General features: G+C 51.2%; 1 protein-coding gene across 2 annotated transcripts in view; it reads right to left on the minus strand.

The window, feature by feature from the left end:
* Positions 1-26,812, minus strand: part of LOC137416116 (carnitine O-palmitoyltransferase 2, mitochondrial-like) — a 1,201,140-nt gene that overhangs the window by 95,821 nt on the left and 1,078,507 nt on the right. Inside the window, exons 2-3 of one of the 2 annotated variants that reach the window (XM_078769794.1) lie at positions 16,248-16,415; positions 15,168-15,248 (exon numbers count right to left, since the gene is read on the minus strand). The exons of the other annotated variant lie outside the window; for it this stretch is intronic. Of the exons in view, the coding sequence (XP_078625920.1) occupies positions 15,168-15,248; positions 16,248-16,330 (164 nt within the window). The 5' untranslated portion in view covers positions 16,331-16,415. The remainder of the gene's footprint in view (positions 1-15,167; positions 15,249-16,247; positions 16,416-26,812) is intronic. 2 annotated transcript variants of the gene reach the window in all.

Genomic DNA, 26,812 nt, shown 5'->3' on the forward strand with positions numbered 1-26,812 from the left:
GGTACCACCCACTGATTGGTGACTACCTGTACCACCCGTTTTCCCTGCTGGCACATCTTGATCTCCCCAGTGTAACCACAATCTTCTGGCTTCAGACATCGGTATTTGGGGTAGCTGTCATTTCCTTGCTCAGTGCTCTGGAGGAATGGCTTTGGGAAATCTTTTGAACACTTCCGGTCCTTCATGCATGGGCTGTTCTGGTTGAGGTTTCCGCATGGACCATGGATCATATGTGCCATAACCATCATGTGCAGCTCAGGATCTTGTTCCTTGTCGGGAATCTCAGCACTGATGACCATAACAATTTTTTCGGCCTTGACTTTGTCCTCTGGAGTGACCCATATGAGGATGTGGGCATGAGGAAGACCACGCTTCTGGTACTCAATGGTGTACAGGAAGGCTCTCATCGTCCCAAAAGCTCTCTTCTTTAGTAGCTCCATGAGCTTCTTGTACTTTTGTCGAAAGACACCGGCAATGATGCCTAGCCGATCATGAGATTCTTGTCCTGGCAAGAGGTTTTGCTGGACCTCGACCCATTTGGGATTTGTTGTCATTGTTTTAAAGAAGTCCGGCCTCCCCATGCGATGCACATAGGCCATGGCATCACTCTGCCTCTCGTGCATCCACCTCGGCCCACCTGTGTACGTCGCTGGAAGGACCACCCTTTGCCCAACTTTGTGAGGGTCACCATCACTGGCCATGAGACTGCCACGGAGGTTGCCGTAGTTATCAGCGAGTAAGGTCTTTTGCTCCCGGCGGATAAAGCCCAGTCGCTCTGCCTCAATTTTAGAATATACATCTACCATAAACTGCTGAAAGAGTCGTCGCATCTGCAGTATGTGATTTCCCTCTCTCACCATGATGTGGTAGCTGTAGTACTGCAGCTGTGTGAGTTTTCGTCCATCTTTTCCAGTAGCAGTCCTGGCCACCAGGTGGATAGTGTAGCCATCCGTTCCATATGGGAACACTATGGGGTACTGTAGTGCATCATAAGATGCATGCAGCTCACTTATCCTTTTGAGTGCCCCATCGCGAAGTTTAAGGACAATATCTCTGGGTTATGTTGGCTCATTGTCCATTAAGATGGCGACCTCTGGTGCAGACTGGGCGTTGTAGCGGCGTGCATGCTCACCATGTGGTCGCTTGTTTTCGCGGATGATTATCTGGCGCTCTTCCGAGTTATCTCCTTCTGCAAGCATATCTCCTGCAGTCTTCAGCTCACGGACCAGATGGTTATTCTCGTGGGACCACTTTGTGAGCATTTCAATGATGTGTGGTTTGAGGCCACTGTGGTTCCTGGCAGTCAGCTCTTTGGCGTGCGAGTCCAGGAAGTAGACCTGTAAGAACTTTGGCTGACCTTCTTCAGGCGGGAGCAAGCTGCCAATGCGGTAGAACACTTGACCTTGGATACGGAAGCTCAGGTTCCAGCCCTGTACTTCAGCTTCCTTATGCCCGAAGCTCATCATCGCAAAACTGCCATTATAAGTTCGAATGTTGTCAAGGAAGTGCTTGCTGAGGAGCCCTTCGTCTGAGAGAAGTTCCTACAGGAAGGGAGGAAGGGCAGGGAAAGGCTCAAGGACGACTTTCCCATTGTTGCAGCACACACCTTTCGTCTCTCCTTTGAACTTGTAAGCAGAGCAGTGAGTGCAGACATGGTCCATTCGGCCGATGTCTGCGTGAGTTGTTGGGTCAGCCGGGTCATATGTGAATGCCTCTCTTTTGTTCTTTGGTGTCCGGGCCCGAACTCGTGCTTCTGCAGTGCGGTACACAGTTTGCCTCGTGTCTTGCACCACACTCATCCTCAGTCTCATTTACTCACAGTTGTTGTTGCCGATGTGCCTTTTCATTAAGCCTGGTCGATCGCTCATCTTGTGTCTCATTTACTCGCTGTTGTTGTTGCCGATGAGCCTGTTCATTAAGCCTGGTCGAGCTCATCTTGCTCATCTTGCGTCTCATTTACTGGCTGTTGTTGTTGCCGATGAGCCTGTTCATTAAGCCTGGTCGATCGCCGATCTTGTGTCTCATTTACTCGCTGTTGTTGTTGCTGATGAGCCTGTTCACTAAGCCTGGTTGATCGCTCCTCTTCGGTGTCCTGTTGTCTCTCAGTCTGTTTTCGCTTAGCTGAAGCTGTCTTCGGACCAATGCAGCTCTTCCTTTTTCGGGGCATTTCAGAGATTTTGATCAGAAACTGCGTGGAATTAGGCCTGGGTCATCTAAAAGTAGAAAATCGAAAATCCTCATGAAAAAGAAGAAAGTAGAAAATCATGAAGTGAAATTTCATTGAGAAACTGCGGCATGTAAAATCAGAAAATCAAGAATCAGAAAAATCAATCAGAAACTGCATGAAAGTCGGAAGTCGGAAGTCATTGTCGTCAATTGAATGTAGCATTTATTTTTTATTCCCTGTCAAATGGCATTGGTCCCATGTCAATCGGATGAAGTTGAATAATTAAAGTTACGCCTTTATGACGTCATAATTCGAACCCGGAAGTCGGAACTCATTGTCGTCAAATAAATGTGGCATGTATTTTTCACTCTGTCACATGCCGTTAGCCTGGTGTTGGCTTAGCGGTTAGGGTGCTGGCTTGGGATCCGAGGATCCTGGGTTCGTAATCCTGGTCTAATCGCTGAATTAACACCAGCGGGGAGGACTCAGCCTGTCATCCTTCCAAGGTCGGCAAATTGAGTACCAGGTCACTGGTAAATCCATGTTTGTCGCAAGAGGCGACTAACAGAGTTGGCGGCAAGAAGGGCATTCGACCATAAAACATTGCTTCAAAAATGGGACCATGGTGCCTGGAAAAGGCCAACCCCTGCTCTGCAGGGCAAAATGGCCTCTAAAGTGGTTCTTTTCTTCTTCTTTGTCACATGCCGTTGGTCCCATGTCAATGGGATGAAGTTGAAAAATTAACGTTCCGAAATACGCTGATGACGTCATCATTTTAAAACCCGAAGTTTTTTTTAAAACATTTAAGGTGTGCTTTCGTCTCTCTGAGACGCACTGATTCCGAATATGCCTTTGACTTTTCTCTGCGATTAGTAGTTCTCGAGTTATAAGAGGACAAACAAACAAACAATCAAACACACAAACAAACACACATACTTTACTACTTTATATACATTATATAAATATATATATATGATGAGATGAGATGAGATGTGCATGGAAGAAGTTTCGGGAACTGAGTGGCGACCTGATGAGGAGGGGAGTGTCGTTGAAGCTGAAGGGAAAGGTGTATGCTGCATGTGTGAGAAGTGTTATGATTTATGGGAGCGAGACATGGGTCATGAATGTAGAGCAGCAACGAAGGCTGGAAAGGGTAGAAATGCGAATGGTTCGGTGGATATGCAGAGTGTCGTTGAGAGAGAGGAAGACAAATGATGAATTGCGAAAGATGATGGGAATAGAGCCTGTGATTGATGCTGTGAAGAGGAACAGGTTGAGATGGTTTTGTCATGTGTTGAGGAAGGATGAAAGTGACTGGTTGAGAAGAGTGATGGAAATGAATGTCGAAGGAAGTAGAGGACGGGGAAGACCGAGAAAGACTTGGCTAAAGATGGTGGAAGAAGAAATGCGGGCAAGGGGGTTAACAAGGAGAGATGCAGAAAATAGGGCAAAATGGAGAAGATTGTCATGGGGACCGCAAGGCTAACCCCCGCTCTTGCAGGGAAAATGGCCTTAAAATGCATGTTGTTGTTGTGTTGTTATATATATATATATATATATATATATATATATATATATATATATATATATATATATATATATATATACACAACAACAACATGCATGGCTTTGGCGGTTACACTCGTGGCTCAGCCACGTACGTAATAAGCGAACAGTTCCAATAACCACGAACAATACGCTCTTCAGTCTCTCAATGCGTATCTCAATGCGCTTTCTCAATACAATTCTCTTGCAGCCATCCTTCTCGCAAAGCGCAATTCACCCAACGAGTCCTTCTCATAAGTCCTTTCGTAAGCGCCTCTCCCTTCTCATCTGAGTTCAACACCGCGCATCCCTTTCTCATCTCATCTGAACGAGTGCCTCTCCCTTCTCTTCTCATCTCATCTGCGAACTCATGAGTGCCTCTCGCTTCTCATAACTGAGGTGGGGGCCTCACTCCAAGGGTTTTATTGCCACGCCCTTAGAACCCTCTGGAACTCACAAGACGTTTCTTGCCATGCCCTATCACCCCATGCCCACCGAGCTCTGGTTGGCTGTTGCCCTTACCGTCACCGCCTTCTGACGTGTTGCTTGTCGCGGCCACACCTCGTCCTCACGCTCCTCCCTTTTTCCAGGCCTACCTCGTGTCATTTGACTAGTTTCGAGCGAAACCAAGGGCAGCGAACACTGCTGGTGGCCAAAGCGTAACAAACTGCTGCGGGTAGCCCAAAGCGTAACAAATTGAGGGATGCCAAATGTGGCGTGGGTATCGATTATGCCCATGATGGAAATTGGAGGGCGGCCGCAAAATGAAAAGGACCGAAGCTTATTATTTCCTTACACAACGCAGATGTCACTAGGGAAATGGCCTACTCTTACACATACTATGACATAACTAATTCTAATGGGCCTATGTGTTGCTTGTGGACTAACTATGGGGGCAAACCTTTAACCTTTAATGATGTTATATGTACACTCGCAAAACCGCAACACTGCACCCCTCCTTCGCCAGGCTCGTTCCCGAGCCGAACCCACACAAGTGAGTACGACCGGTTTTGATGCAAGGGTCAGGACTACTTTTTAACTTACATGTGACACTGAGGTGTGGTTTCCTCTACATTTAACCTTACACCATGTGTGTGACAGTTTTACAACACTAGATATGTCCCACCTACTGCGTTGTGTACTAACTAACAGAATCACACCCATGGCTAACCGAATTACGGAAAGAATTCTCAAACTATACATAAAGCTGGTGGGGAGCATGTTATTTACAAGACTAATCTAATTATTTACAGTTCTACAACCCAGGACCTGTTCTTTTGTGGGAGAGAATTTTTGGAAGAGAGAAACACAATGCACTGCACCAATACACCATATGCAAGAAATGCACAAAAATGCACAAAAATGCACAATCACATTTCATAATAATAAATGTCACATTTCATGTTTGAATGGCACATTTGCTGCTGGGCTGCTGCTTGGCTGCTGCGTCTTGCGTCTTCCTGCTTCGTCTTCGGTGTGCCATAATAAAACTGGAGATCTTCTTTCCTGGCACACCGGGATAAATAAAAAGTGCACAAACCGTGTCCGTTTTCTTTATTATTTCAGCAGGGCCAATCTCATGGTCAATCTGCGTGACTTTTACGCCACTTAAAACCAGTGGTCCGCAGGGCAAGATAACGCTTGCAGCAAATGTTTGCTCGGCCAAGATGCCAGGCCACAGAACGTGTGGTCCATAGGTGTACTGGTGCAGCCAGAGGTAGCAGAGTGCAGCGCAAAAGTGCAGCCGCACAGCTCAGGGTTCCTGCACACTCCCCTCAACAAAAATAATGGGTCCATGGGTGGGGAGGAAAGACAAGGCAGAATTAGCTGTGGAAAGGGCGCAAGGGTACACACAATACAAGGCAATGCAACATGAGGAGCACGGAAGAGCGAGCGGAGAAAGCTCGTCCCTAACCGTTCGTGACCCCCCCATGTCAGCCGACACTACCCTTGCCCTTCCCCGTATTTACACTTTACAATTTCGTGGCTACGTCTTGTCTTTTCTATCCCCCCACTATGCCAAATTCGTCATCCAATCCCTCCCAAGAAGGAAGAGATGGAATATCACAATGTCACACTCACGTCGAGATGCGTCTTACATTCCAAACATTCGCAAAACCTGGTGTGGAGTCCTGTCACCTTGGTGAGTGGATGCAGATGGTGCGAAGAGATTTCTCATACTAACTATACTCTAATGACATTAACTCTTAAACTACCTGGGGTCATGCCCTGCCAATTTGCATCTTTAAACTATGTGGTTCTAAAAAGCAATTCCCATTGACTCACCCTGTGGTGCCCTACCAAATTTGGGGTCTCACTCCTCCAATTTTTCACTACTGTGCCTTCGCACAATTTCGGGGCTGGGTCGTGTGGCTCGACCAGCAGGTCTACCTACCTGCGCACCTCCACCACTGAAGTCGCCACCCGAGCTTGCCTTGCTCCTTGTGACTACCCTAACTCGGGGAAGGCCCCTCCTGGCTCTCTCACCCATCCCTCTGATGCCCTCTCTGGCATTGGGCTACCCGGGTCCTCTCTTAGGATCCTCGGGCCCCACTGAACACTACACTGAACTCTACCTGGCTCCCAAAGCCTACCTGCGGCCTCACCTGGCCGACAGAATACCAGTGGCGGAGTGCCCGAATAACCATACGTACCAATTAAGCCCACACGCCCAGCCATTTCCACAGACTTATGCACCCCTCCAAGCACTTCTTTACTACAACCTGCACCACAGATGTCAATATCCAAACAATTTACCTAAACCCTCTACCTAACTTTAAACTACCCTCCCCGGGTATTCGTGAAGGGGTCCATATTCCCCCATCCACTCCTTCGCACCATGCACTCCACACCACTCATTCCACACCACTCACTCCACACCATTTATTCCCACACACCAAGTATTCTAACCATTTATCCACTTGCACCCCATGCAAGTCAATCACTCAACACACTTACACTTGTCTTCAAGACACCATTTATACACTTTCTCTCTGGTCATCCCCGACCAATGCCTCATTTGCGTAAGTTCATCCACAAACAATTTCACTCAATTCCTCATTTGCGCCTGAAACTCATCCTCACACACAATTTCTCCACACACGCAGCATCATCTAACTAACTATTTCCCCTAATACTCGTGCTTTCCCTGTCTTCCCTTACACTAAGCACTCCCCCGTCATTAACATCCTTCTAATCTGACTACGTCCCCTCTACCGGTACAAATGTCTCCACTTAAATCTTGTCCCTATTGTCATTTTTCTAAATCTCTAACAATATCCTAGCCTGCCCTCGGCTAGGTTTCACTGCCAACCCCATAATCTAAAGCTCATGTGCCCCAAAGTGAGGTGAATGGTAAAGCTACCATTCGCCAATGCCATTACTATCTGTCCACTATACGGGAGCCTGGTCGTGCAGGAATACATTTTCACAGCTCGGCTTCGCAAAGCCGAGCAATGCATGCGGGTGGTTGGTCTACTGTTGGTTGGGTCCGTCCGGCATTTTCGATTCTGGGGAGGAGGCATGCTTGGGCCGAGGTTCCAGGCGCCATCTCTGCGCGGAGCCTTTCAGTCTCCGGCACGATGGCCCAACCTCCCCCGGTTGAAGCACCGCGCCCGCCAGTGGGCGAAGGTCCGAACTCTCCTTCCTCCCCTCAAATCATGCCGTTTGCCTCTTTCGCCACGGCACGGCACCGACCATAAAGGGCGGGGCCCAGCATGAATCGTGCACGGCGCTCCTTGCGAGACCGCCGCGGCAACGATCCCCACCGGTCCCTGCAGCACACAAAGCGCGCCATGCCCCGAGAGCTCGCGTCGGCTATACGTCGGCCTAACCGCTAACCCGGTCTGCATCGATGCCCGAATCGCATTCTCACCACACGTGACCCACTCCACTCTCGCACACCGAGGTGCTCCAGCGCCTCCCATACACTCCCTGCATTCTACTACTGCACTCTCTCTCCGTGCACTCTCTTTTCTTACACACTCAGGTGCACACCACTCAGGCGCACTCACACCGCTCGCACATTCCATTATCACACACTCCTCTGTTACATACTCCATTTCACCCTCTTCTTGAACACACTCCTCCCACATACACTCCGTCTTACACTCGCGCTCCGGCGCCGTTCTCACACGCGTGCCATTCACCTTCATACAGCGCACCACAGACCTTCCATGAGCGCCCGGGTGACTTTGGGGTCCCAAGCGCACGAAAAATCTTTTCGCGCCAAACCTTTTCGCGCCATACACAACCCTACTCACCTTCGGGATTCTTTTCCGCAGCCGCACTTGCAAACTTTCATTGGGGTTAGGCAGCACGACATCACAATGCGAACACGGACTTTGTAAAAATTCCATTTCTTTCTTCGATTTAATTCCTGCTTCTGCCGTCTCTTCGTCCCCACTTTTCACTAGATTTTTTCATTTTCTTTTTCCTCGACGACCGCCGGGGCTAATAAAATTTTATCTTCTAATTCGGTGGCCGTCGGCTTTTCCATACCCCGTGTCGCGATTTCTACCCCGGTCCACTTGACTGCGCTCTGCTCTACCCTGCTCTCCACGCGTTTCTCACATCGCGCTACCCCGTCGCGTACCAATGCGACTTTCCCGCTCGACCTGCGCCTTATGTCCTCTCCCATCTTTTTTATTAACTCCCCCCGGGTGTCCATTTTGCTTTCCAGCTCGTTTTTTACCTCTCTACTTGATCCCCCATCTTGTTTTTCCACCCTGTTATTTCCCGGGTATATTTGTCCCCCATTTCCTTCAATTGGCCCCCCATTGTATTTTCAAAATTATTTAACCCGTCTTTCATTTCTGCCCTTAATTTCTCCCCGTTACGCCTTGTTTCGTCCTGCATTTCTTTCCTTTCCCGCGTGGCACTGTCCCCCTCCATTTCTATGGATGCCTGTATTTGCGCCATGAAGGCTTTTAAGTCCATAACCCCTACTTGCGCAGCGGCTGCGGCCCTCGTTGCCATGTGTGTGTGAGGTGCCACCATTTTCTTCGCCTGCCACCCCTACTGCTGCACCCTCATCATTGCTCTCCTCCATTTCTCCCAATTCCTCCCGGGGGTCCTGAGTTAATTCTAACTCCTAATTCTCCTCATTTACCCCCACCGGCATCTGACCGTCTTGGTTATCTATGGCACGATTTTTAAATTTGGTTGTTAATAAAATTTCGGCCGCTTGTAATTTTGAGTGCGTTAACCGCACTTCGGGTCAAATCCCACTCCCCTGACACCAATTGTTGCGGATCTCAGCGTCGGCCTTTCCCCTTACCAAGGGGGGGTTAGTCCCCTTGTCTTTTACTAGCCGACGGGACCCGGGACCTATGATGTCCTTCCCGGGCAGCGTTAAATAGGGTTTTAGGACTATGAATTCGCTATTACCTAAGTACTAACGCTGACCGGAAACGAAGAAATAAGCCCCGCCCGAATCACGGGTGTTAGTGGAAACGCCGAGCCGTAGGGACCCGTGACCGGACCCATTATCAAGGACTAGATCCCGATCTGAGCGGTTCTTAATCGTGCCACACTTACCCAATGGAGAAATCACGGAAACGGTCGAATTTGGGAAGAAAAGAATAACAGAATTTATTTACACTTTGTACAATAAAAGAAGAAGAAGAATACACCGTGCAGCCTTAAACAATCTTAACTTATCCCTGGACAAACGGGCCCGTCACACTCAGACACACTCACACGGGGTTGCAGGCAAACAGGTCGATGGTCCAGGGATGGCGCCCAGGCAGCTCGTTCTCCGGTCCCCAACTCGTACCGCGAAGTAGATGAACGAGACGGCAGCGGCCAGGAGCTCTCCGTGTGTCTTTTGGCGCAAACGGGATTATTATAGGGCAAAAGGTAGGCTGGCTTACACTCGCGGCTCAGCCGTGTATGTAATAAGCGACCAGTTCCAATAACCGCGAACAATGCGCTCTTCAGTCTCTCAATGCGTATCTCAATGCGCTTTCTCAATACAATTCTCTTGCAGCCAGCCCTCTCACAAAGCGCAATTCACCCAACGAGTCCTTCTCATAAGTCCTTTCGTAAGCGCCTCTCCCTTCTCATCTGAGTTCAACACCGCGCATCCCTTTCTCATCTCATCTGAATGAGTTCCTCTCCCTTCTCATCTCATCTCATCTGCGAACTCATGAGCGCCTCCCCCTTCTCATAACTGAGGTGGGGGCCTCACGCCAAGGGTTTTATTGCCACGCCTTTGGAACCCTCTGGAACTCACCAGACGTTTCGTGCCACGCCCTATCACCCCATGCCCACCGAGCTCTGGTTGGCTGTTGCCGTTACCGTCACTGCCTTCTGACATGTTGCTTGTCGCGGCCACACCTCGTCCTCGCGCTCCTCCCTTTTTCCAGGCCTACCTCATATCATTTGACTAGTTTCGAGCGAAACCAAGGGCAGCGAACGTTGCTGGTGGCCAAAGCGTAACGAACTGCTGTGGGTAGCCCAAAGCGTAACAAATTGAGGGATGCCAAATGGGGCGCGGGATCGATTATGCCCATGATGGAAATTGTAGGGTGGCCGCAAAATGAAAAGGACCGAAGCTTATTATTTCTTTACACAACGCAGATGTCACTAGGGAAATGGGCATCTCTTACACATACTATGACATAACTAATTCTAATGGGCCTACGTGTTGCTTGTGGACTAACTATGGGGGCAAACCTTTAACCTTTAATGATGTTATATGTACACTCTCAAAACCGCAACAATATATATATATATATATGTGAAGTGCGGTGTTACGCGTGCTGCTTGTAAGCAAGGAGGAAGCGGACAACGCAGAAAGTTGTAAGAGTCTTTATTCAAGAGCTCCACTGTAACACTGGAGCGTTCCGGGCTGCGCGCCCGGTGTATATCCCGCGGCCACGCCTACCCCTCGGGCGTGGCCGCCACCCACTTGGTGCACGGAATGATGCCCTCACGCCAGTGAGCTTTCGTGTCCGCCACACGCGCCCCCCCAGAATTCCCGTGCACCTGGAGGGCCAGTTTGCGGGGCAAACGGATGACCCGGCCGAAGCGCCCTCTGGCGACTGGCGGCGTCCGGGGTGCAGGGATGGCAGCTGGGATGCCCCCGGCTGCACCCGGGATGGGTGCAGGCTTGGGGGGTGGCGTGCGGGCAGGGCCGGGTGGTGCCTGGGGTGCGCCCGCCGGGGGGCAGCCCCGACGCGGGGGCCGAGCCACCGGCGGTGGGTGGTCCACGTCGAGGTGGGCCGGCTTGAGGCGGTCTATGGAGACACGGTCAGGAGTGCCGCCGATGTCCAAGGTGAAATGTTTCACCACGGTCTCCAGCACGCGGAAAGGCCCATCGTACGGGGGCCGCAGTGGTGTCTGGTGGGTGTCGTGCCGGACGAAGACGTACATCGCGGTGTGAAGCTCTGGGGCGACGTGCGTAGGTGGGTGCCCGTGGTGCACCGTGGGCACCGGGGCGAACCTCTGGGCGGTCTCCTGCAGCGTGGAGCGCTCCTGCGCCGCGGACCATGATGCCGTGGAGTCGGGGAGGAACTCGCCCGGCACCCGCAGCGGTTGCCCGAAGACCAACTCCGCCGCGGATGCGCGCAGGTCGTCCTTGGACGCTGTCCGGAGGCCCAGCAGCACCCTGGGGAGCCTGTCAACCCAGCCGCCGTCGCGGAGCGTCGCCCGGAGCGCGGCCTTCAACGAGCGGTGGAACCGCTCGCACAGGCCGTTAGCCTGGGGGTGGTAGGCAGTGGTGCGGTGCGGCTGGACCCCGAGCCCCCGTGCGACCGCCCGCCAGAGCTCCGAGGTGAACTGGGGGCCGCGGTCGGACGAGATGTCCGAGAGGGCGCCGAACCGGGCGACCCAGGTGGCGATGAATGCCTGCGCGACATCCGCCGCCATCGTTGATGCCAAAGGCACGGCCTCCGGCCACCGGGTGGTGCGGTCCATCATGGTCAGGACGTGGGTGAAACCCCGCGACGGGGGCAGAGGTCCCACCAGGTCCACGTGAACGTGGTCAAACCGACGTTCCGGCACCGCAAACGGGGCCAATGGGGCCTGTGTATGTCGGTGCACCTTCGCGCGCTGGCACGCGAGGCACGTCCTGGCCCAGCCGCGGACGGCCTTCAGGAGGCCATGCCAGACAAACTTGTCGGCAATCAACCTCTGGGAGGCCCTCGTGCCCGGGTGGGACAGGCCATGGATGGCGTCGAAAATCTGGCCCTGCCAGCCCGCGGGCATGATGGGGCGAGGCCGCCCGAGGGAGACGTCGCACCAGAGGCCCGTGCCTGCGCCGTTGAACGGCACCTCGGTGACGCGGAGGCCCATAAAGGCGGTCCGCAAGGCCTGGACGTCGGGGTCGGCGGCCTGGTCCACCGCCATCCGGGCATAGTCGATGCCGAGGTGGACCGCGTGGGCAACGGACCGGGAAAGGCAATCTGCCACCGGGTTGTCCTTCTCCGCGACTTGCTGGATGTCCATCGTGTATTCGGACACGGCCGAGAGGTGACGCTGCTGCCGGGCCGACCACGGCTCGGTGACCTTGCCCATCGCGAACACCAGTGGCTTGTGGTCGACGACGGCCGTGAACGCACGGCCCTCGAGCAGATGGCGGAAGTGCCTGACCGCCAGGTGGAGCCCGAGCAACTCGCGGTCGAAGGTACTGTACCGGCGTTCGGGCGGGCGAAGCTGCCGGCTGAAGAACGCCAGCGGTTGCCAAGCTCCACCCACCCATTGCTCATGCACCGCGCCCACCGCGTAGTCCGAGGCGTCAGTGGTGAGGGCGATCGATGCATCGGGCGCCGGGTGCGCAAGCATGGTGGCGTTAGCCAAGGTGAGCTTCGCGCCCACGAACGCCACGTCCATCTGCTCGGTCCAGGTGACGTCACCTTTGCGCGGCTTCCCTCGGAGGGCCTCGTGCAAGGGGCGCAGGAGCTGGGCGATGCGGGGCAGGAACCGATGGTAAAAGTTTACCATGCCCAGGAACTCCTGGAGCACCCTGATGGTGCGGGGGCGCGGAAACCCCTTCACCGCCTCCACCTTGGCCGGTAGGGGGACGGCCCCATGCCTGGTGACGCGGTGCCCCAAAAAGTCGATTTCAGTGACACCGAACCGGCACTTGGCGAGGTTCATGATCAGGCCGTGCTGGCCCAGGCGTTCGAAGAGCTTGCAGAGATGGTGGAGGTGCTCTTCGCGGGACGCGCTTGCGATGAGGATATCATCCAGATAGACGTAGACGAAATCCAAGTCGCGCAAGACGCTGTCCATGAGGCGCTGGAACGCCTGAGCCACATTCTTCAAACCGAAGGGCATCTGAAGAAATTCGAAAAGACCGAACGGCGTGATGACAGCCGTCTTCGGGATGTCCTCCGGCCTGACGGGTACCTGGTGGTAACCGCGTATGAGGTCCACCTTCGAGAAGAAGGACATATTCGCCAAGCGGGCGGAAAAGTCCTGAATATGGGGGATGGGGTAGCGGTCGGGGGTGGTGGCGTCGTTGAAATGGCGGTAGTCCCCACACAGTTGCCATCCCCCGCCGGGCTTGGGCACGATGTGGAGCGGCGACGCCCAAGCACTCTCGGAGCGCCGCACGATGCCGAGCCGCTCCAGCGTAGCAAACTCGGCTTTAGCAACCGCGAGCTTCGTCGGCTCGAGGCGGCGTGCCCAGGCGTAGACCTGTGGCCCGGCGGTGGGGATGTGATGTTCCACCCCGTGCTTGACGGTCCCCGCCGAGAAGGTGGGCCTCGTGAGGGCTGGGAAACGGGTGAGTACGCGGGTGAATTCGTCCGCTGCCGGAAGCGTGCAGATGAACCTGGCCGGAACCAAACCGCTCAGCAAGCCGCTCGGCCAGCCGCTCGATGAGCCGCTCCGTGAGCTGCTCAACGAGGCGGGCAGCGTGCACGCGAACGAGCTGAACGTCTCAGCCTGGACAAGCCTTCTGTGCTTTACGTCCACCAAGAGGCCATTGGCACAAAGGAAGTCCACGCGAAGCAGTGCCATAGGCACGTCGGCAGTCACGAACGACCATCGGAAAACCTGCCCTCCGAACCACAGAGAAAGGCAGCGTTTTCCGTATGTGCGAATGGGCGTACCGTTGGCAGCAAGCAGAGCGGGACCCCGGCCCATGGTCTGCTTGTCGGACGTACCGGCGGGAATGACACTCACCTGCGCTCCCATGTCGCACAGGTAACGGCGCCCGGATAAGGTGTCCGTTATGTACAGGAGGCTGTTTAATCGGCCGGCACTCAGTGCCACTACCGAGGGCCGGCCCGGGCATTTCCCGACCTGCCGAATGAGCACGGCGGGCGACATTGCCGGGCTTCATGGCCAAACCTAGCGTGGAAATGGCACCAGGTTTGCGGCGAAGCCGGAGGCCGCAGTTTCCGCGGTGATGGTGAGCGGGGCGTGGCGGCCGCCACGAGGCGCCCCTCGGAGTAGGGGTGGGCACCCGCAGGAGGTTCAGCGGCAACGCGGTGCGTCGCATAGTAGGGGTGGGCACCCGCAGCAGTTTCGGGCTCGGGAGCTGCTATGGCCGTACCGAAACTCGCCTGCGTGTCCAAAACCACGTAGAACTTGTCGGCCTCGGCCGCGAGCGCTCGGGGATCCGTTGTCGCAGAACCGGCCAACGCGAGGCGTACTCGTGCCGGCAGCTGGCGTCGAAATAACGCCCGGAATAGAGCGTTCGGGGTTTCGTCGCCCATGAGCGACAGCATATGGTCCATTTGGACCGACGGTCACGTGTCACCGAGCTCGGGGAGGTCCAAGAGGCGATCGGCCCGTGCGTCCACCGTGAGGCCAAACGTGGCGAGGAGGAGACGCTTGATCGCCTCGTACCTGTCGTCGGCCGGTGGGTTCCTCAGGACCGACACGACACGGGCGGCCGTGCCGGCCCCGAGGGAGGCGACGACGTGGCAGTAGCGTGTCTCGTCCGCCGTGATGCCTCGAAGCCTGAACTGGGCTTCGGCCTGCAGGAACCAGATCTCCGCCTGAGCTTCCCAGAACTCGGGGAGCTTTATCGCCACCGCATTGGTTGCCATGGCTGTGGCGGGTTCGGGTGGTCAGTGACGGCTGACCAGAACGTCGGAGGGCACCAATGAAGCACGGTGTTACGCGCGCTGCTTGTAAGCAAGGAGGAAGCGGACAACGCGGTAAGTTGTAAGAGTCTTTATTCAAGAGCTCCACTGTAACACTGGAGCATTCCGGGCTGCGCGCCCGGTGTATATCCCGCGGCCACGCCTACCCCTCTGGCGTAGCCGCCGCCCACTTGGTGCGCGGAATGATGCCCTCGCGCCAGTGAGCTTTCGTGTCCACCACATATGTATATTTCTTCCAAATGTCAGTGTCTTTCTCCAGAGACACCCATTCTGTGATTGGATATATTATGCCCACATGTGGGGCGTGGTTTGGTTCTGCCTTACCAGAAAGCACAGCCTGAATTTCTGAGGTCCCTGTGAGCTATCTAGAAGAAGAAAAAAAATCAACCTACCGATATGCTTCATCATCAAGTAACGCCCGTTCTGCTTTGAGGTACTGCCGGATAGTATCTTCCAACCTTGGTACAGGTAACCTGCAATACATAACTACACATCAAGGAATTTTCAATAAATGAGACAGTTTATAACTGGATGTTTCTGGTTACCTCGAATACACACCTCACTTGATAATGACAACCTGTTACAGCGATCGGGTCAAACACCAGGAACTAAAAGTTGTTATTATGCAACCGAGTGCAGACATGTCTTAAATCACAGGAATTGGAAATTTTTAATCTAGTACAATCTGTTTTTATGCCTCCGCCGACAACGTTGCCAGAGGCATTATGTTTTCGGATTGTCCGTCCGTCCGTCCTTCCGTCCGGGCTAAACCTCGTTTTTCTCAACAACTATATGTCCGATTGACACCCATACAGAATGTTTTTATGATAATTGTGACACCATAGATCACGTGGTATGGCAGGCATCTTGATTTAAATGCAAATAATTTTAAAAAAAATTCTTGGAAACCGCTGAATGGAAAAAATTGAAACTTGGCACATTGTCGAGTACTCCCAATGGGGTACAAAAGCATGATAATGATGACATCAAAGTTGAAGTGGTATAACAGCTAAAAATATTTTAATCGAATTACTTATCCGAAAAATCTGAAATTGCATGCACATGATCGATGACCCATTTGTATTGAAATATTACATTTATGACATCAGAGGTCACATGGTTTGCCAGCCTTTTTGGATTGAAGAAAAATATTAAATAATTATATCTCTGAAACTGCTCACCCTATTGATGCAAAATTTTACAAATATCATCTAACATAACTGTTGCATATAGTTTGAAAATGAAGATGTCATAGTGGTTTGGCAGCCATCTTGGATAGAAAAACGAACCTTATCCAATCAACACTAAACTTCACAAACGTGATCCCCTTCCCATACATATGCAGAGTGATGGCATCTACCTGTTGTGGGACTATGCGGAAGCATATTGGCGACAAAGTCACATTGTTCTAGTTTTACCTGTTCCACCAAAAGAGACCTGGAAAAAGCCTTACGTGTCAACAATTTCCCCACCTGGGTTGCTTCCCTTGAAGGTCTGACATTTGCTGGTTTCCCATTGACAATAGATGGTAGCCAGGATCTTCAACTCTAGACATTGTCGACAGGTATCTGTTCCAGGATGGATTGCAGTTGCAGGAAAAATGCTTGTGAATGGTTGCCCGTCGTACCAATGACCAGTTCCTGGAGCAGAAAGAGATTTGTATAAACTACCCGTGTGAATGGTGTGATCTATCCTTCTCTGACAGGTTCACTCAAAAGACAGCATGTCGCACTTCACAAACACATTGCATATCTTTCTGTGAATGTCAATGATAATGTAAAATTTAGTGAAACACCTGAAAAAAGGATATTTTACAACACGTAGTTGTTGTTACCTCCACCACCGAAGTTGATGGATGTTACGTTTTCACTCCTGTTTGTCTGTTTGTGAGTAGGATATATCACGTTACAGAAACAGAAAATCACAGAAAAATTCGGACCGAAGTCGGTTGGTAGTTTGGGTGTGTCGCAAGAATGAATTGATTCGATTTTGGTGAAGATCAGAATCCAGATATGAGAATTTTCAAGTCATTCTTCACCAATGAGTCATTTGGGTCTTTAAGGGTCCTCAGAGTTCTTTGGGTATTTTGTATATTTTGGGTCTTCAGGGTATTTTGGGTCTTCATAGTCTTTTGGGTCTTCAGAGTCTTTTGGGTGCTCTGAGGCTTTAATGGTCTTTGAGGTCTTCAGGGACTTTTCGGTCTTTTGGGTCATCAGAGTCTTTTGGGTCTTCAGGGTCTTTTGGATCTTCTGGGTCATTAAGGGTCTTTGTGATATTTTGGGTCCTTGAGGTATTTAAGGGTATTCAGTGTCTTTTGGGTCTTCTGGGTATTTAAGGTTCTTAGGGGTATTTTCGGTCTTCAGGGTCTTTTGGGTCTTCATGGTCTTTTGTGTCTTTTCAGTGTTTTGGGTCTTCGGGGTCTTTATGGCTCTTTGGAGAATTTTGGGTCTTCATGGCCTTTTGGTTTTTTGTTGTGTTTTGGGTCTTTAAGGGTCTTGGAGTCTTTGGAGTACTTTGGGGTCTTTTGGGTCTTTGGGATATTTGGGGTCTTTTGGGTCGTCTGGATATTTAAGAGTCTTTGGGGTATTTTGGATCTTCAGGGTCGTCAGGATATTTTGGGTCTTCGTGGTCATTTTGGGCCTTTAAGGGTATTGGGGTATTTTGTGTCTTTGTGGTCTTTAAGGGTATTTGGTGTATTTTGGGTCTTTGGGGTATTTTGGGTCTTTAAGGATATTGGAGTATTTTCAGTCTTTTGGGTCTGTGGATTCTTTATGGGTTTTTGGGGAATTTGGGGTCTTCAGTGTCTTTTGAGTTTTTGTGGTCTTTTGGGTATTTAAGAGTCTTCCAGGTCTTTTGGGTCATTTGGGTATTTTTGGTCTTCGGGTATTTTTGGTGTTTGAGGTCCATTGGGTCTTCAAGGACTTTTCTGTCTTTTGGGTATTGGGGTTTTTTGGGTCCTTGGGGTCTTCTGGGTCTTCATGGTCTGTTGTGTCTTTTCCAGTCTACAAGGTATTTTGGGTCTTTGGGTATTTTGGGTCTTTGCGGTATTTTGGGTCTTTATGGCCTTTTGGGTCTTTAACAGTGTTATGAAATCAAGTCGCGACCTCTGATTCCAGATATGAGGCTTTAATGAAATCTATCTCAACATACCCTATGTAAACAGAACAAAGAATAATGTCAGAACTACGGCAAACATTCTACCAGCATTTCATCGTTCATAAGCAAGCTAATTATGCATTCCTGCGTCATACCTTTCTCGAGCGTCCACTCACAACAGACAGAAATCAAACCAAAACCTCCCCCTTCCACGGCAACCCGTTATATTCCCTTCTCAAGGTCATTCCATTTGAAACCTCTTCTTCATTTTTATTACAAACAGTCTTCAGGGTCTTCAGGGTCTTTTGGGTCTTCAGGGTATTCAGGGTATTTTGGGCATTTGGGGGCCATTGTGTCTTTTTTGGTCTGATGGGTCTTTGGGGTATTTTGGATCTTCAGAGTCCTTGGGGGTCTTCTGAGTCCTTGGGGGTATTTTGTGTCCTCTCTGTCATTTGGGTCCTTGGGGTTGTTTGGGTCTTTTCGATCCTTGTGGTCTTTTGGATCATCGGGGTCTTTTGGGTCTTCAGTGTCTTTTGGGTATTTAGGGTCCATTGGGTCTTCGGGGTCTTTTCAGTATTTTGGGTCTTTGGTGGCTTTTGGGTCTTCGGGGTATTTTGGGTATTTGTGGTATTTTGGGTCTTCAGAGACCTTGGAGTCTTCTGGGTCTTCATGGTCTTTTGTGTCTTTAACAGTCTACAGGGTATTTTGGGTATTTGGGTATTTGTGGTGTTTGGGGTCCATTGGGTCTTCTGGGTCCTTGGGTCTTTTGGGTCCTCATAGTCTTTCAGGTCTTTTAACTGGTGTACACACAGTCGTGTTCAAAGATTGTCCATAAACCCCCCCCCCCCCGCAAAACAATTCGTCCGAAAGCACTACTCAAAGCTCAAAGCTATCCTTATGAAGGGGGACAGACACACAGACACACACACATTGTGTTTTATATGGGAGAAGATATACAGTATATATATATACAGTCACGTGAAAAAGTAAGTACACCCCATGTAAAGTTTTGACTTTTTCAACATATTTTAACATACAGCTATTTGATCTTCATTTCAACAATATTGATAGATAAAGGTGATATAATATAACAAATACCATGAAACATTTACATTTTGTAGTCCATTGTATAATTTAAACAAACATAAATGCAAATTTCGCATGTGGAAAAAGTAAGTACACCCCGACATTTATCACTACTTCAAATACCTAAAATTAGAATCAGGTGCACAAGCTCAGGTGCAAATGATGAGAACATCGTTAGAGAGGATCTTGGAGGACCGTGTCTGATTTAAACCTCAGACATTTCGTTTTTTTTGCTCTTTGTTGTTGAAGTGTGTGGCATCATCATGCCTATATAAAAAGAGCTCTCTGAGGCCTTCAGAAAGAAGGTTATAGATGCCTACGAGTCTGGGAAGGGATTTAAAAAGATCTCCAAACAATCAATCATTCGAAATCAATCATTCGACTGTCCGGAAGATCATCTACAAGTGGAGAAGATTCCAAACAACTGCCAACTTGTTCAGGCCAGGCCGCCCCAGCAAGTTCAGCCCGAGAGCAGACCACAAGATGCTGAAAGAAGTCTCTAAGAACCCCAGAATGTCATCACGGGACCTACAGGTAGCTCTTGCCACTGTTGATGTCAAAGTGCACGAGTCTACCATGAGAAAGGGGCTGCACAAATTTGATCTACATGGTAGGTGTGCCAGGAGGAAACCTTTGCTGTCAAGAAAGAACATCAGGGCAAGCCTAAAGTTTGCGAATGAACACCGAGGCAAAGACCAGCACTTCTGGAACAATGTGCTCTGGACAGATGAGTCAAAGGTCGAGCTATTTGGCCCCAGTACCAGAAGACATGTTTGGCGAAAACCAAAGACAGCATTTGACCACAAGAACCTGATACCAACTGTAAAGCATGGTGGTGGAAATATTATGGTTTGGGGCAGCTTTCCTGCATCAGGGCCTGGGCAGCTCACCATCATAGAATCCACTATGAATTCTTCATTGTACCAGAGGGTGCTTGAGGATAATGTGAGGCCATTTGTCAGAAAGTTGAAGCTCAACCGAAGGTGGACCTTGCAACATGACAATGACCCTAAACATACCAGTAAATCCACCAAGGAATGGCTGAAAAGAAAGAAATGGAGGGTTCTGGAATGGCCAAGTCAAAGCCCGGATCTAAATCCCATCGAGATGTTGTGGGGGGATTTGAAACGAGCTGTGCATGCAAGAAACCCCTCAAACATCGCACAGCTGAAAGAATTCTGCATGGAGGAGTGGGCAAAAATTTCTCCCAGTCGATGTCAGAGACTGGTAGACAGTGATAAGAAACGCCTACTTGAGGTTGTTTCTGCCAAAGGCGGCAATACCACCTATTAGAGCCAAGGGTGTACTTACTTTTTCCACCTGCGAGATTTGCATTTATGTTTATTTAAATTATACAATGGACTACAAAATGTAAATGTTTCATGATATTTGTTATATTATGTCACCTTTATCTATCAATATTGTTGAAATGAAGATCAAATAGCTGTATGTTGAAATATGTTGAAAAAGTCAAAACGTTACATGGGGTGTACTTACTTTTTCACATGACTGTGTATATATATATATATATATATATATATATATATATATATATATATATATTTATATATTTATATATATTTATATTTTAATATATATATATATATATATATATATATATATATATATATATATATATATATATATATATATATACATATATATATATATATATAGATATATATATATAGATATATATAGATATATACATATATTGTTGCGGATCTCCCGAAGCCCGTTCCCGTTACAAAGGGGGGATTTAACCCCTTTTTCCCCCTGGGTCTTCGGGTCTGCGAGACCGAATCGCCACTTCCGGGCAAACGTGAAAAAGGGTATCGGGTCAACGTCGCACATACCTTTGACCCACGCTGCCACGAAAGCGTGGACCGAGCCTCGCACAAGCCACGCTTAATTGATTACGCCCGAGCGGTATGCGTATCACGTGACTCATGCTGTTACTTTTATTGGAACCCGATTCGAGCGGTTTTAATCATACCATGAGAAGCCAATGGATGGAAGGGACAGGACGGTCAAATCAGAGGAAGAACACGATTTATTTACACTATTATGTACAATGATAATGATGAAGGAAAGGGGGACACAGAGCAGAAGCTTAACCAGTTTAACTTATCCCCAGACAAATGGGCCCACTCACACACACAGGGAGAAGGAGGAAGAGAAGTTCGCGCACCAGGCGCGCTTCGCCGTCAGTCGCCCCGGGGCAGCTCGCCCGGCGTGGCCCTCCGATGTTCATAGCACGTATCCAGGCGAAGGCAGGAGGGAGGAAATCACGCGTCTCTGGCCCGGCGCAGCTCGTCCTCTCGAGCACGCGATTAATACACTGCAGAGCGCAGGGCACGGGGAAAGTTCGTGTACAATCGGCAATTCAATTCTTTCGTCCTGCAGCTCCACTCGCGTTCTCAAGCTCAACCAAACTCACTCTCATGGGGAACTGTAAATCGTCTCACAGGGAACTGTAACTTGCACACGACTCTGACCGTCCTGACTCTTTTTCAATTGCCATCCGAGAACTGAGGTGGGGGGCTCGGAACAGGGTTATATGGCCCCGCCCCGGCCCGACTCGAATGTTCCAAATCCCGCCTCTGGACGTCGTGGTTAGCCACTCCCCTCGAGCCCTGATTGGCGGCTCGTGCTTACCGACCACTCCTCCTGCCCTGCCTCCCTTCGGTCTCGGTCGACTTGTTCAGGCCTACCGCATGGTATTTCAGCGCCAAACCAAAAGCACCAAAGCAAAGCACCAAAAGAACACCTAAGCTCACTGGCCTACTCAATGCAAAACTAAACACAGGAAAGCACTACGCTTACATTTACGAAGAAATAACTGAACTATCGCGAGGCTTCATGTTGTGGTGCAACTTATGCTTCAGTCACATTTGGCTCGGCGGCCGTAGGGTCTAAAAAATCTACGGCCACTAGCAATTATAAGGCGGCCGCAGTATTTCCACGGTCACACAATGTAGCAGTCACATATGTTTTTTTTTTCGGGTAGCCGCACGGGGTATTTAGAAATTGTGGAGACCGAAAACGTGGGGGTGCCGTACGGTCTTTGATTTGATGTCGCACGGTGACCTTATGGCGTCCCTGCGGCGGCCATAGAATTTTCAAGGCAGACGCAAGGTAGCCTCAAGGTGCCCGCAAGGCGACCGCAGGGGGGCCCTAAGGCGAACGTGGGGCCAGACGGACGGTAACGAGTGGGTATATATACCAGTTCTTTTTCATATGTATAACAGCACTTACAGTTGTCATGGCTACGGCTTGTCAAATTGCTACGGCCGACCTAGAAATGAAAAAAGTTATAACTCCGCGCTATAATTCCACGACGACCCCTACGGCCTGTAAAAGATAGCCATACGCCCTAGGGCCACCCTGAGGCCACCTCAGAAACTCTGCGGCCGCCGCACGTTTCTGTCAATTTAGGGGGGGTACGGCCGCCGTATCCTAGCCGTAGAGCAAATGTGACTGAGGAGTAACTAATAGGGGGAATTAACCTTTATTCCAAAACCGCAACAATATATTTTTGCGGTTTTATGTTTTTATAATAAAGTTTAATTTCCCCTCCGAGCTTAGATGACATTCGCCGCGCAGTGGGGATAGCACATGCGGACATGGCCGCGACCTCCCAAGAGAGCTTGGCGCTGGACCATTTCATGCAGGCCTTTCCGGACCCCGAGCTTCGGCAACAGCTCGCCATGTGGCGCCCGCAGACCCTGAGCCAGGCGGCCGATGCTGCGGCCCATTGGGAGGCAGCGAGGCCACTGGCCTGGGGGAGCGAGCACCACGCAGTGGCGGTGAGACAGGTAGGGTCCATGGCTAGTGGCGGGCCCCTGAGAGGGTCCACCCCTGAAAGGGGCCCAGACCTGGAGGACATGATCCGAAGGCTGGTGGACCAGCGCCTAGCGGGATCTGGACCATGGCAGGCGGCTCCAGTGGTGGCACACGGTAGGTCCCTGACAAATGCCCCAATTCGGGATTGCAGGGGGGGGGCAATTTGGAATTCCGGAGGCATGAACCTCACCAGGTGAGGTGCTATAATTGTAGCCGGGTGGGTCACCGTGCGTGAGAGTGCAGAACCCCGGGCACTGGGACCATCAACTCCGCCCCGAACGGATCGGACTATCCGACCACAGACACCCCCAACCCCCCCCCCCCCCACTAGGGCCCGGGAAACTAATAGGTGCCGAGCATGCAGGGCCGTGTTCAGCAGTAGGGAATGGAGAAGAGCCCTCACTGACACGACAGGTCATCTATTGTGGCCAAATTGGTACCGGTAGCTTGACAATTCGGTGCAAAATTGCCGGCGTGGGCGTAGACGCCGTAGTGGACACAGGAGCTAGCACCACGATCATCAGCCCTGTGGTCCTTGATTCGAGTGCAGACGGCTGGGATAAAATCCAGCGTCTGGAAAATCATAGTTTGCAGCTGGCTACCAGGGTAACGGCCCCCATCATAGGGCGTGGTTTTGTAACCCTCAAGTTAGGGTCGGTAAAGAGGGAGATAGAAGTTTGGGTGGCGGAGGTGTGCGACCCATGCATAAACGGGCTGGATCTGTTGACTGCCAGCGGATGTAAAATGGATTTCTTCCGGGGGACCCTGCAAGTGGGAATAGAAGAGCTGCCATTGGACGGGGTGAGCACGGCTGAAAGGACGGAGCTGGGAGTTTCTGAGGCCGTGACCATTCCCCCGAGGGCCGAGGCAATAGTGCCGGCCCAATGGCTAGCTAGCCCAACCTCGCAGGAGTCCTGCGGCCTCGTCGAACCAGTGGCAGCAAAGTCCGTCCCGGGCTTAGTCGTGGGCTGCACACTCACAAAAACGGACGGGCCGGTGGTGGCCGTCCGAGTAATTAATGTAAGTACAGAACCACGCACTATAGGACAGGGCACGAAGATAGCCGGCTGCACCCCAGTTAATGAAGTCGCGGCAGTGAGGGACGAGAACATCCAGCCAAGCCGGTCCTGGATGGAGTCTCAGAAAATAGTAGGAATTGGCCCGATCCCATTTGTGAGATGGTAAATCGGAGTAGTGTAGAGTTGGAGGAGACCCAGCGGGAGGACTTACACAAATTAATTGAAACCCATTTGGACATCTTCCCCTTGTCCTCCGAGGATATTGGACGTACGGGTCTGGTGAAACATCAGAACCACACCGGTGAGGCCCAGCCTATTCGTCAGCCTGCCCGACGGCTCCCTTGGAGCAAGAGGGAGGAAGCTGATGAACAGGTAGAAAAGATGCTCAATGCAGGTATCATTGAGTCCTCGGGAAGTCCTTGGATGTCACCAGTTGTGTTGGTTAAAAAGAAAGATGGAACCACGCGGTTTTGCGTGGACTATCACGAACTAAACTACGTGACACTCAAAGACTCCTATCCCCTGCCAAGAATTGACGATACCCTCAATGCCGTTGCGGGCTCAAATTGGTTCTCGACCTTGGACCTCAAGAGTGGGTAATGTCAGGTGGAGATGGACTGGGCAGGGAAGGAGAAAACGGCATGTTCCACAGGTAAGGGGCTGTATCAGTTCACTGTGATGCCGTTTGGTTTGTGTAACGCCCCCGCCACCTTTGAACGATTGATGGAGCATGTGCTGGGCGGAATGCCATGACAGTCATGCCTGGTGTACCTGGATGACGTCCTGGTGCATGCTAAAACATTTCCCCAAGCCATAGCTAATTTGGACCAGGTGTAATATGGGTGCCTCATTTGGGTGCCTTTGGGTGCCTCAGACAATTTGGGTGCCTCAGACAGGCAGGGTTGAAGTTGAGTCCAAGTAAGTGCACTTTGTTTGCTAAAGAAGTGGCCTTTCTAGGTCACATCATCGGTCGTGAGGGGGTAAAAACAGACCCAGGCAAAATTACAGCGGTGGAGGAGTGGCCCGCACCTCGTAACATTAAAGAGGTGCGGGGGGTTTTGAGACTCTGCTCCTATTACAGGCGTTTTGTGGCAAAATTTGCGGAGATAGCCAGGCCCCTTCACCGGCTTACGGAGAAGGGGACGAGGTTCAATTGGACAAGGGAGTGCCATGAGGCCTTCTTAGCATTGAAGGGGTGTTTGACATCCACACCCATTCTAGTGTACCCCACCAGTGATGGGACATTTACCCTGGACACGGATGCAAGCCTGGAGGGATTGGGCGTAGTTTTGTCCCAGACACAGGGGGGCGTGGAGAGAGTGATCACGTATTATAGTCGGCCATGAGTAGGCCCGAGCAAAATTATTGCATCACTCGTAAAGAGTTGTTGGCTATGCTGGCTGCCATGAGCCATTTCCACTCGTACTTGTACGGGCGGAAATTTTTGGTTCGAATTGACCATTCCTCCCTGCAATGGCTCCTCCGGTTCAAGGAGCCGGAGGGCCAAATTGCAAGGTGGTTGGAAAAGTTGCCGCAGTACGATTTCAGTGTGACCCATAGGGCCGGGAAGGCCCATGGGAATGCCGATGCACTCTTTCGACATCATTGTTTGGGGGAAAACTGTAAATGTTGTGCGAGGCATGAGGACAGGGAACAATTGTCAGACTCCACTCCTACCCTCGACGCCCGTGCAACCCGGGTGAGAGGGCCAATCTTGCAACTAACAGCCGATGAGGAATTTGGAACTTTGGCTTGGAGCACGGCCCAGTGGTAGGATACCGTACTGGGACCGGTGCACGAATGGGTTCGATTAGGGAGAAGACCTAGTGGGGAAGAGGTCACCCCCCTTGGGGTGCCAACAAAGGCATATTGGGCTCAATGGCAAACCCTGGAATTGAAAAACAACATCTTGTACCGCAAGTGGGTAGAGATCCCCTCTGAGAAAACTTCCTGGCTGGTGATAGTCCCAGAGCAATTTAAGACCACCTTTTTGCAGCAGGTGCATGGTACCCACTCCGGCGGCCATTTGGGCAGAACAAAGACAACATCTCATGTCCGCTGGAGGTTCTATTGGGTGAATATGGGGCGCGATATACAGGACAGGTGTCGGAGATTGGACGCCTGTACTGCAAAAAGGGACCAGCATGGGGGATGAGGGCCCCCCTTCAATTACACCAGGTGGGGGCCCCCCTTGAGCGGGTGGCTATGGACATATTAGGACCACTACCTTGCACCCGCCAAGGTAATAAGTACATCCTAGTAGTTATGGACTATTTCACCAAGTGGCCGGAGGCCTATGCCCTCCCCAACCAAGAAGCCGGGGTGGTAGCACAGGCCTTCGTGGAAGGATTTGTATGTCGGCATGGGATTCCGGAGGAGCTGCACACCGACCAGGGTCGAAATTTTGAAAGCCAATTGCTAAAAGATGTGTGCAAGCTCCTGTCAATTAGGAAAACAAGGACAATGCCCTTAAGACCTCAATCTGACGGGATGGTGGAGAGGTTCAACCGAACCCTGATTCAACAATTGGCACTATTTACCACCACCCGTCAGGACGACTGGGACAAACATCTCCCGTATTTGTTAATGGCCTACCGAACCAGCCAGCACGTGGCCACCGCATGTAGTCCAGCGCTGCTTATGTACGGGCGGGAGTTGCAGGCTCCCGCCGACATGCTATGTGGTCCCATGCCAGAAACCCCTGATAGACCACCGGGGGAGGGCTACGCACATCACTTTGAGGAAGGCATGGAGAGGGGCCATGCCTTCGCACGCCGCCAGCTTCAGCACAGGTACGACCAGGATGAAGCACAGGTACGACCACCAGAGCCAGGGGAGTCAGTATTCTCCGGGGATGAAGATTTGGTTCTTCAATCCCCGGAGGCAGAAGGGCAGGTGCCCCAAACTCATCTCGCCTTGGCAAGGCCCGGGGGTCGTCCTGGCGCAAATTTGTGACGTGGTCATTAAGATCAAGATGGCACCACGAGCCC

The sequence above is a fragment of the Myxine glutinosa genome, chromosome 1 (assembly GCF_964187855.1).
Source record: "Myxine glutinosa chromosome 1, kmMyxGlut1.1, whole genome shotgun sequence".
NCBI classification, from domain to species: domain Eukaryota; kingdom Metazoa; phylum Chordata; class Myxini; order Myxiniformes; family Myxinidae; genus Myxine; species Myxine glutinosa.